The sequence below is a fragment of the Nicotiana attenuata genome, unplaced genomic scaffold (assembly GCF_001879085.1).
Source record: "Nicotiana attenuata strain UT unplaced genomic scaffold, NIATTr2, whole genome shotgun sequence".
Taxonomy (NCBI): Eukaryota; Viridiplantae; Streptophyta; class Magnoliopsida; order Solanales; family Solanaceae; genus Nicotiana; species Nicotiana attenuata.
The window spans coordinates 73,804-85,265 of NW_017673504.1; the positions used below are offsets into that span (position 1 = coordinate 73,804).

At 35.5% G+C, this 11,462-nt stretch overlaps 2 protein-coding genes across 2 annotated transcripts; both read right to left on the reverse strand.

Moving 5' to 3' along the window:
* Positions 1–4,418: 4,418 nt before the first annotated feature.
* Positions 4,419–6,729, reverse strand: LOC109216564 (protein ECERIFERUM 1-like). Its single transcript, XM_019380727.1, has 2 exons — positions 6,239–6,729; positions 4,419–5,342 (listed from the first exon to the last, which is right to left on the reverse strand). The coding sequence occupies exons 1-2, from the start codon at positions 6,710–6,712 to the stop codon at positions 4,698–4,700; spliced, it is 1,119 nt and encodes a 372-aa protein (XP_019236272.1). The 5' UTR covers positions 6,713–6,729; the 3' UTR covers positions 4,419–4,697.
* Positions 6,730–9,717: 2,988 nt separating this feature from the next.
* Positions 9,718–10,758, reverse strand: LOC109216561 (zinc finger BED domain-containing protein RICESLEEPER 2-like). The gene has a single exon (XM_019380724.1). It carries the CDS (start codon positions 10,756–10,758, stop codon positions 9,718–9,720), a length of 1,041 nt encoding a protein of 346 aa, XP_019236269.1.
* Positions 10,759–11,462: the final 704 nt, after the last annotated feature.

The following is an 11,462-nucleotide window of genomic DNA, read 5'->3' on the forward strand; positions in this document are numbered from 1 at the left end:
AATCTTTCTTCAAGGATCTCATAATCCTTTTCCCAAGCAGCAACCTCATTCTTGAGCTCTTCATTTTCGGCCAAGGCAGAATTACAAGAAGCTTGAAGGGAAGCATGAGAGCTCTCTAAAGCACGTATCTTATCAGTAGAGACTCTAAGGTCTTCTTGTGCTTGGGTTAAGTTTTGCACAAGCTCCCCAGCATAAACTTCTTTTTGATTCAACAGAGCCTTCAACGCCCTGTTCTCCTCGCTAGCCTTAGATAGTTGTTCTGAAAAGGAGGATTCAAGGCGTTCTTTTTCTTTCTCAATTTGGATCAAGGAAGCCTTGATCACCGCTTGCTCCAAAGTTAATGCTCGCACTTGCTTTTCCAAGGTACTCCTGCTCTCTTGTAAATCCTCCATGTTAATTTGAGCACTGTCAAACTGTTCCTTCCAATTGTTTGCTTCCAATTGAGAATCACGTGCTACCTTCTCCAAGAGGGAGATTCTGTTCATCAGCTCAGTGCCAATAAGATTGGCCTAAGGAAAAAGGAAGGGAAATAAGAATCTTGAGGGTAAAAATTTTTACAAAGTAAAGAAGAGAAAGAAAGAAAATACCTTCAAAGTGGCATGCACTATGTCATTCATTAAAGTCAGGCTGCTATGGCTCTCTAGTTTTGCTTTCTCGATTGGGCCAATTAAAGGCTCGAGCCAAACGTCAGCTTGACCTGACTTTCTCAAGAGGCTGCTATCAGCAGGGCTTCAATAGTAACGCTCCCCATAGCAGTACTTCTACTTGAAGAACCCACCTCCGTATGGTGAACGATAGGTGGGGGAATTGTTAAGGGAGGAGCGGTGGAAGGAGTAAAAATAGTAGAGGGAGGAACAGAGACAGTTGAGGCAGGTAAAGAAAGAACCACAGGTGCGGGAGTTGAAAAGGAAGATTAGGGAAGTTCATCTAAAACAGGCCCTAAGTTGCCACTACCAAAACCACTGATAAAAAGCTGGTCAATGGACTCACGAGCATCATGTAAAATGACGTCATCATCAGGAATAATAACAGGGGTATCAACAAGCTCGGAGAGAGGAAGACGAGGTGAGATTTCAGCTTCGTTGTCAGATACGACACGTCTTCTAGCTCGTGGTCTCGTCACCAGGGAGTCTCCTTCATCCTCTTCTTGTGATTCTTCTTCTTCAGTAGCTTTTCTTTTTGCAGAAGAAGAACCCAAGACTATTTCTCGGGCTGAAGAGGTAGGAGTACCCAAAGAGTCACGAGAGTCCGCAACTGCCTCAGCAGTAGCCCCTCGAATAGCAAATCCTGATAAAAAGAAGGATAAAAGTTAGAACAATAAGAGAAAATATTTATATACGTGAAAGATAAAATAGAAACTCTTACCATGAGTCTTTACTTTCCAACCGTAACGGTTGGAAAGGTTTTTCCATGACCTACCCTCCATTGGAGCGGTCCTCAACAATTTTTCTACCCAACCACGGAAGTTGGGCACATTCTCCACAACACCCATGATCGTTGAGAAAAGAAAAGTAGCGACATTAGAGAAATTAATAAGCTTGAAAGAAAAAGGCACGAGAAAGATATAACACTTACGTGCAAAGTTCCACTTCTTAGGGAAGGGAACGTTATCTTCACCCACTAAACCAGCAGTGGGGGCAGCAACAAACCGAGCATACCAGCCACGGTCTTTATTATCTTCGGGGCTCACTAAAACCCTCTTGCTCCTGGCTGCTAGGGTAAAAACGCCATTACGGAAAAGCCTAGGGGAGTAGAGGTGATTAGGTGGAGGAAAGTAAAGCCAACATCTGCCATGTTGGCGAGGTGCCTCAAGTAGGCGACGGCCCTCCAAACAATTGGACCAATTTGACCCAAACAAACGTTGAAAAAACGGCAAAAATCTAGAATGACCGGGTCAATGGCTGGTTTAAACCCTAGAGTGAAAGGGTATGTATAAACAAAGGAGAATCCAATCATGTAGGAAGTGATCCTCTGATTTGGATTGGGAATGATAATTGGAAAATCACTACTCCAGTGACAGTCCTTACGAACTATAGGAGCTAATATTTCTGTAATCTGAGTAGGGAAAGCATCGGCACGATCTAAAGTAGCGACTTGGTTCCTAAGAGATTCTCTATCATAGTGAAAAAATAGTTCTGATTGAACTATCTCTTCAACTAGAGGCTCTCGTAAGGGCTCAGAAGGTTCTTTGTTCCTAGAAGAAGACCTTTGAGAAAAGGAACCCCAAGTTCTCGAAGAGGGACCAGAACTAGGAGAAGGCGTGGATGAGCTACCACCGCGAGCAGACCCCAAGCTACGGAGTCGACCCCCTATTCTATGCCTAATAGGGGCATTGGGGAAGTTATCCAAAATAGGGGTTCTCCTACGGTTAGGGTTTGGTGAAGTCATGATGAAGAAGATTGAAGTGAAGAAGAAATGAATAGAGATTTGAAGAATTAAAGTGTTCGATACGCTTTATGCGGTAAAAGACAAGTAAAGAAGTTATATTTATACTGATGGGTAACCGGAAAAAGGGAAAAGTACAATGAAGGAAGGGCCATAATAATGATAACTGACACTTCGTGAATAGGAAAGCCGAAAAGAAAGCCCAAGAAAGTGCTGCAAAATTGTAAAACCAATAAGAGGGTGACACGTGTGTAACGTATTAAATGGAAGTGACAATTGAAGCGTCAATTTTGTCAGAGCATTAATGGTGACAAAAATTCTCTTTTAATGAAATACACTTCCCAAATATTCAACTCATGAATAAATAGAAAGTGGGGGGACTATCTGTATTGGGGAAAATTATATTTATATATAAAGGTGACGTGTCAAGACACGTGGATTAGTCAAATGGTCAAAGAATCGCAATTAGCCACGAGTCAGGAGTTACAACAGATACGAGCAAAGAAAGAGGAAGAGGCACGGAACATCAGACAAGTAACACGGTGCCCGTACCTATTTAAGTCATTTATATCCGAGAATCAGAAGAAATGAATCTGACAATAGAAAAGAGTGCAGACACGGCATTTAAAGAGCATTAAATGCTGAATACGTTAGAGAATATATTTTGAATGTAACGATTGTGTAACGTAGCATTCAATGTCTTTAATTACTCATAATAGCCTCATTATGATTCGAGCAAAACGTATATTCTCAAAGGTACCTATAAAAAGGAGATATATGATCAGTTGTAAGGACACAAAAAATCATTTGAATATACTTTGGTTTACTTGCTTTATTCAATTATATTCTGGCTATTCAAATTATTCTCTTTTATATATTCTTGCGATTATCAGTAACCCGTGATTGGTTAAATACCAGGTATGTCCATTTATAAGTAGCTTATTATAAAAATTGGTCAATTCATAAAATATTACTAATATTAGCCGATTAGTATTTGTAGCCAAAGAAGGTCAAATTTTTGCTTTTTTTAAATGAGTCTTATTAGAATAGATTGGTTATATCTTTAGGGGCATGAATCTCAATTTTGGGATGATTTGGTGAAGTTTTGATGTGGTTTAGATTAAAAATTCGAATTAAACGATGAACATGAAAAAAATAATATGTGTATCACATATGTATCATATGTGTAACATATGTATATCCATGTATACCTCTGTGTGTGTGATACATGTGTCGCAGAAGTATTTTTTGAACTCGATTTTAACTAAGAATTTTGATACCAAATCAGTCCAAATTACCTTCAATCTTCCTCAAATTTTGTATATTGACTCATCTATATGTTTTCAATGAATTTCAAACATATCCAGTGAACAAAATTCCTTTTTGCTTAGATTTTTGGAATCTTGTAGTTTTTTTTTATTTCATCACCTTGTTTGCTACCTCATCCATGAATTTTCTTTCCGTCTTGCATCTAATGCTGCTGATCACGCTTAAAAATATGGAAGGAGATCTTTGCATGTGATTCTTGAAGAGTAAGAACTTTATTTATTTGAGTTTTCAATTTGTATATGTGCTAGGCTAGTTTTGGTAAGTCTATGATTAATGACTAGAGGTTGGTAAGTTATGACTTATTTGGAACATTTATGTAAGATTTCCGTTAAATAATTCGTGCACTTAAATTAAACTCTTTACAAAATTGTGAACTTAGGGGTCGTTTGGTTGGGAAATAAGTTATTATAGGATTAACTATTTTGGAACTAATTATCCCGGAATTATTATCCTATCCTCCCATAAGGACAAAAGTAATACTACAATCCCGGAATAATTAATTCCAGGATTAGTTATACCATGATTTTATCCCAACCAAACGTGAGATAAACTTATCTTAAATTTAATTTCAAGATTAATTATCCTTTATCCCTCGTACCAATCGAGCCTATTGAGGAGTACTAATGTTATAGGAACCCATTTATCTAGTGGTCTTGACAGCTATATTCTTCTTGAGATAAACAAAATCTTGGACTCCCAAAAACAATCAAAAAGGAAGTATTCATTTCGAAGAATATAACAAAATATTTGATAAATAACATAGTACAACCAATTTCCTTAAAACAACTACTAAAGAGAAACCCCCAAAAACCCAAAATAATAAGAGCCAAAAAAAACAGATTTCTCTTTTCTTTCCTTTCTTTTTTCTTGGTGGGGGCTAGGGCGGGAAAAATGAGTACTATCTTTTTCAACATTTCTCAGAATTTGATTCGCATTAATAATAACGCTTCAGTCCCAAATAAATTGGAATCAATTATAAGAATCTAATTAGTAACTGTAATTATAATGTTTAGTTGAGAGCTATCTTCATCAGGAAATGGAGTAATCATCACAAGATCTTGATTTTCTGCATTAATAATCCAACATGAAATATTAACAGCCTTATTTCCTTCATTAAAACTCACTTTATCACCTCCCAAATCATCCCAACTTGCTAAAATTAATCCACCATTTTTAGATATTAATCCACATTCCTCCTTAATTATCTCCTCTCTAATACAAGTTTCCACCTTAATTACATTCTCAGAATTAGTAATCTCTTTGACAAACAAAGTGAATTTTGAAGACAAATTTTTACCAATATTTTCTTCTGTTTCTCCAATACATTTTGATGCAAGATTTTTGAGGATATTTTTGTTTAAATTCAAGGGGTTTTTGGGAATTTTGAAAATTAAAGTTTGAGTGGTTTGATTTCTTGTGGTTAAGCTAGTAGATATAGTAGGTAAAAAACCAACTTTTCTTAAATTTGGAGTATAAAATGCTGGAATTTTTGGTGCATCAATTTGTGAGATCAAGTTGTTGTGAATTTTGGACCAGTTTTTCAAGAAACTTGTCATGACAAAAGGATCTGCTATAAAAAGGCTGCAACTTATCCCAATTGAGTATCCTCCACACTTGAAATTTGTCACCTGAAAAATAGTTATTTCAAAGGTTAAAATAGCTTGGACATAAGAATAGTGAAATTCCAGAAGAAGAAAAAAATAAGTGAAACTGGTACTTGAAAATTAGAGTTGTGTTTGGACATGAATACAATTCAAAGCTGTTTTTGAATTTTTGTGAGTGGTTTGAAGTAAATTTTGAAAAATAGCTTTTTGAATTTTATCAAAATTTCAAAGAATTCTTAAATTCAACTTCAAGTGAAATTGAAATTTTCATGACCAAACGCTGATTCCACAAAAAAGTAAAAAAAATATTTTTAGCCAAACGGGCCCTTAATAATTTTGTGTGACACTATTATTATTGGAAAAGTTAGAGGTGAATGTAGTGCACAAAGTTATAGGTTTTGAATCATCGGAATCAATAATTTTGGCTCAGACCATGCATATGCATTAATTATAGGTAATTTTTTTAAAACAAAAAATAGGTTTATGAAGATACAATATAAGATGAGTTGTCTACTGCAATAGGTTAAAATACACAAATAATGTAAAAGAATTCTTATAATATTAGATTATCTCAAAAGTAACTACAAGAAATTGTCCATAAAACGCAAAATTAGTAACGGGAAAAATGAGGTAAATTACTTATTACAATAGGTTAAAGTATGTTGATAGTGCAAAAATTCTTTATATTGTCTAAACACTAGGTGATTTAATCTCTTCTCATATGTTCAAAGCCTTAATAGATAAAGTTACGGATATTTGTACTGGTAGAAAATAACAGACTAACAAGTATACCATAAAATTAGTCCAGTTACAAATAAATTAACCCGAGCACCACAATTATAAATAAAATAAATGGACAAAATTCTTGTGAAATATATTAACAAGAGTGTAATCAATATTAAGTATATAATTGAACTTACCTGGACATAGAAAAGGGGAGAAAACTGAGGACTTGTTTCATGAATATCTTCCCAGAAAACAAGCTCAGTTTCAACATTTTCCTTGTTTTTGAGATCAATAAAATCAGCCATATTTATTTCAGCATTAGCCTCAACCAATCTAACACCAGAATCATTTGAAACCAATTCCAAATCATTATTATCCTCTAATTTCCTTAATCTTCCACCAAGTAATGGACTTTCAACTATTGCCATTCCTAATGACTCTTTAAACCAACCCGCGACTATCCATCCTGAATCCGCCTCTGATGCTTTGTTATAGTACAACACCATGTGAAATCGCCTTTGCAAATCGCCCGAGCAAAAATTTTCGGATACCGCGATTCGCCTCGATAACCGTGGATTGGTTATCTTCATTGGTATCACAGTTTGGATTGCTTCAACTTGCAATTTGGAGGAAAATTTTGCAGCTCCATTTCCATTGCAAGTTGCCATCTTTTAAGAGATTTAAGTGTAATACACTAGTTGAGTATGTACCATTATATATAGGTAACTTGGGAAGGTACCCCCACTCCCACATCCCACCAACCCCCAACCCCACCCCTCCTACCCCCCTACCCCCCCCCCCCCCCCCCTCCCAAGAATTAAAAAGTACCCTTCTATATGGTTGGGTATGGCATGCTCACATTATATTTCATTTGAAGAAAAAAAATTGAAGTTTTGTGAGTGAAAATTATTATGTCACTTGAAATACTCTTCGAACAATTTTTTTGATTTCAGATTCCTTATTTCAAGTTGAAGTTGAAAATAATAGACAAAATTGAAAAATAAAAGTTGATTTAAAAATATTATCTGCAAATAATATATGTCCAGGACGCTTACTTGACTTTTTTGAAAAATACGAAGTATTTATTATTATTCTTCAGATATACTCATACTACTCCAATTAATAAAATGTTTTTAAGTGACATATTTAGAGAAAGATAAATGATATTTCAGACAAATACTCTTATAATTTAAGACTATTAAACATTCAACTTAAGAGGTATCTAACACGTCCGAAACTCATTCTAGCCCCTCGGTCACCTCTAAACAATTTCAACAAGTTAAAATACTCTATACGGACTTGTCCAAAGGCTGAAAACACGAATAAAAGTGTTGCAACACAAAGTCAACTCTCAAGTCAAATTTATGAACTGTATCCTTCTAATTTTCATGCAATAGTGCTGAATCGCACCCCAGTCCCTCGGCTCCTAATCCAGATATATGTACAAGTTTAAAATCATCATACGAGTGAATATATATGAATTTTTAAATTATGATTCCAAGTCCTTTTACCCCCAAGATATTGACTTTAGTCAACTCTATTAAACTTAAGGCCTCTAATTAGGAACTAAGTTTTAAAAGACCGATATGATGGACACGAGATAGTATTAAAACAGACCTCTAACGGATGTGATGCAGCGGATGGGGCTGTTCCTCCCTTAACCAGAGGTCACGGGTACGGGCTCTGGGTATGGATAAAATCTTGGTAGAGAATGCTTACCCCCGAATGGCTCCCTACCCGGCGCGAATTCGAATATAGTCGGGCTTCAATGTGAGTATCGGACACCGGATGAAAAAAAGAAAAGAAAAATAGTATTAAAAAGGAAACACACAAAAGGAAGAAAAAAGGACCCAAAAAAATTGATAATAATAGTACAGGTGATCTGTCGCTTTTATGTTATAAATTGGGTGTCAGAAAAAGATTTCAGTCAATATATTACATTATCAAGATTAGTTTACTGATACACCTAACATCATTTAAGAAGTTTTGCTGTAAAAGTGGAAAAGCCTTTATTTTTCTTACTTCTTCCTGCAAGTTGTCTATCAATTTTTATTTCTGTTTTTGGATATGGATATATAAGTAAGCGTTTGGACATAAAAATTGTACTTTTTGCAACAAAAAGAACGTAGAAATTGGAGTTAAGTTGAAAAATAGTACTTGGAATTTGAAATTATGTTTGAACATGCATTTCACTTTACAAAAAATATTGCAGTTTTGTGAGTGGAGAAAGAGAAAAATTGATTTTTTGAAAAACTCAGTTTCAAAAATTTTCTAAAAACTTTCAAAATTTCGTGAACAAACACATTTTTTGAAAAAAAATTATAGACAAACGGGGCCTAAAAACATTAGCTGTAATCTGAGAGGACATTAGCTATTGCGGTATTCTTTTCAATATGGCTGCTTATCGGGCGGATTGGGCGGCTTTTTACTCTTAACGGTTTGGCTTAACAGTTATCGACTTTTAAATGTATTAATCCGTTAGCCACCCGATAAGATATCAGGCGGATTGGTATCGGTTTAGCTCTTATCGGGCGGTTTATCGGCCTAACATACATATTCACTAAATATCTCCCCTTCTACTGACTTCTTCGGCTATAATATGTATTGAAAAACTGAATCTTTGTTAGAAGTCAGTTGTATGGATTGTTTTTCTTTGTTCTTGCAAAGCTAATAAACAAGTCCACAACAATACAAAGTATTAATAGTAAACAGTGTTGGATAAAACTCAGAAAACACTACTGCAGAATGCTAAACAAATAAAGAAAGTCAAAAGACAGTGTTAATAGACAGTGCAGAATGCCCGTTGTTGGTGTTTTCTCATAGTTGAAGCAAGCTTCTCGTCTTGCAACTCCAAAAGGTCCTCCTACATCACAAAAACCATTAAGAAGCAAAAGCGTGTCAGGCACAAACGGCAAGTGTTCATTTATAACTCTAGAATTGACATTCTAGAAATTAGTCTACCAAGTACATGCCCAGCTGACTAATAGAAAATGCAAATCACAGAAGTGAAGAAGCTTTAACCAGATATTGCATTTCAGTTAGATAACCAAAATGGTTCTTCCGAATTAGACTTTTTGTGCTGTTTGCAACAAATCTTTCTGACCAAAACCAGCACAGCTGACTAATGGAAATGTAAAGCACAGAAGTGAAGAGTTTCAGAAAAAGAATTGCTGATGAATAATCTTACCAAATACATTAACACTACACATCAATTACGGAAGGGTCTTTTCTATTGCTGGCTAAATCTGGAAAAAAAAATTAAAATAATGAGTCGTGTGATAAATAGAAGCATATCAACAACACTATATACAACAAATATAGTAACAATATTATTACCTTGTTCAAGCTGCTCGATTTTATCAAGATCTTCCTCAACACTAATGGGTTGTTTTAATTTTTCATTTCGAAGCCAATCTTGAAGACACACTAGAGCTTGCACCAATTTAGGAGTTAATGAACTCCTAAATGGATCAAGAAGACGTCCTCCCGTACTAAACGCACATTCGGATGCCACACATGAAACCGGAACAGCTAATACATCACGAGCCATCTCCGCAAGAATAGGAAATCAAGCCGAGTTCAATTTCCACCAAAGAAGAACATCAAATTCTTTAGTGGTATCCTCAGTTTCTTCACCTAAATATTTATCTAACTCTGTTCTAGTATCAACACCTCAATTCCCACTTTTATATTTTTTTATATCTTGCATGAGTGATTCTAAAAGTCCTATATTTTGGGTGCTTGCTTGACTGCTAGAAAGTCCGGAAGTCGAAGTGTCCAATGAAGAACAATCTGAAGATGAAGCAAGCATAACACCTTTTGAGCTGGACTTTACATACTCAATGAATAATGAAGTCATGTACTTCGTCACTTCTGCTTGTATAGTTGCCCCCGGATCTACACCAAACATCTTTACAAGTGCAAAGCCAACTGATTTGATCTTGTAAAGTGGATCCAAAATACATGAGATAAAAATTATCTTGTTCATTTTTCCTGGATCACCCCAATACTTATCAAACTTTTCTTTCATATTCTTTGCCATTTCACTTAAAACTACATCTTCATTTGCTATCAATTGCTTCAAATAGACAGCAACTGCGCAAATTTCAAGAAAATGAATATTCGATGTAACATAACGTGATCCAGATATCTTCAAAGTAAGAAGATAGAAGATTTCAAGAAACTTTTTAATTCTTTTTACATTCTCCCAATCACTACTCAAAAGTTCACCTGTAGGAATTCCAACATCAATATAAGAATGCTCAAGATAATGTCTCAATCCAATTTCACTAGAAGCATAATGTGAAAATGCACTTTCAAATTCAACAGCCCTGCGCAACATCAAGTAGGTGGAATTCCATCTAGTTGGAACATCTAAGCATAAAGTTTTCTTAGAATTGAGTTGTTCAGCATCAAAACATTCTTGAAACCTCTTCAACCTCGCAGGAGACTGCCTAACATATCTCACAGCATGCCTAACACGTTCAATAGACACTAAAGATTCTTTTAAACCATCCTGGACCACAAGATTCATGATGTGAGCCATACATCTCACGTGAAGGTGAGTACCATTCATCAAATTAGTTCCATTTTTTGTTAATTGCTTAGATAATTCTTTTACTGTCACATCATTCGAGCTTGCATTATCAACTGTGACAGTGGAGATCTTATTTATCCCCCACTCACGTAAGCACCTACCAATACCGTTTGCCATATTCGCCTTTATGACTAACAATAGGACAAAGATTAATTATTCTCTTATGCATATTCCATTCACTATCAATCCAATGGGTAGTGATACACATGTAGTTGATTCTTTGTATAGAAGTCCAGGTATCAGTGGTAATACATACTCTTTGTTTTGTTTCTATAAAAAACCTCTTCAACTTTTGCTTTTCTTCCATTAAAAAGATCAAAACAATCCCTAGTTACAATACTACGGGAACGGATCCGAAAATAAGGTTGTGCCACTTTCATAAAGTCTCTAAAACCTTCTTTCTCAACAAAGCTAAAAGGAAGCTCATCAACTATTACCATACGACATAATGCCTTCCTACATTCTTCTTGTTCAAATTTTCAAGTAACAACAGCTACGTCACCCTGACTACCCCCCGGAGCAGATTGAAAGCCTAAATTTGATTGTTTTTTTATCAATAATAGCAGGGCGTTTAGGACACTTAAGCATATGAGAAAGAAGTGTCGACGTACCGTCTTTGGTCTTAAATACATACTTAATAAAGCAATAGTCACACTTTGCTTTTGTACTCCCTTCAGAAGTAATAATTTCTGTAAAATGATCCCACACAACAGACCTTTTTCTTCTTTTTTTGGTTATATTTGACTCCGTTGTTTGATCTTGACTTGTTGCATTTGAATTAGAAGCCCCACTTTCACCCATCATCACCTTATCACTTTGTA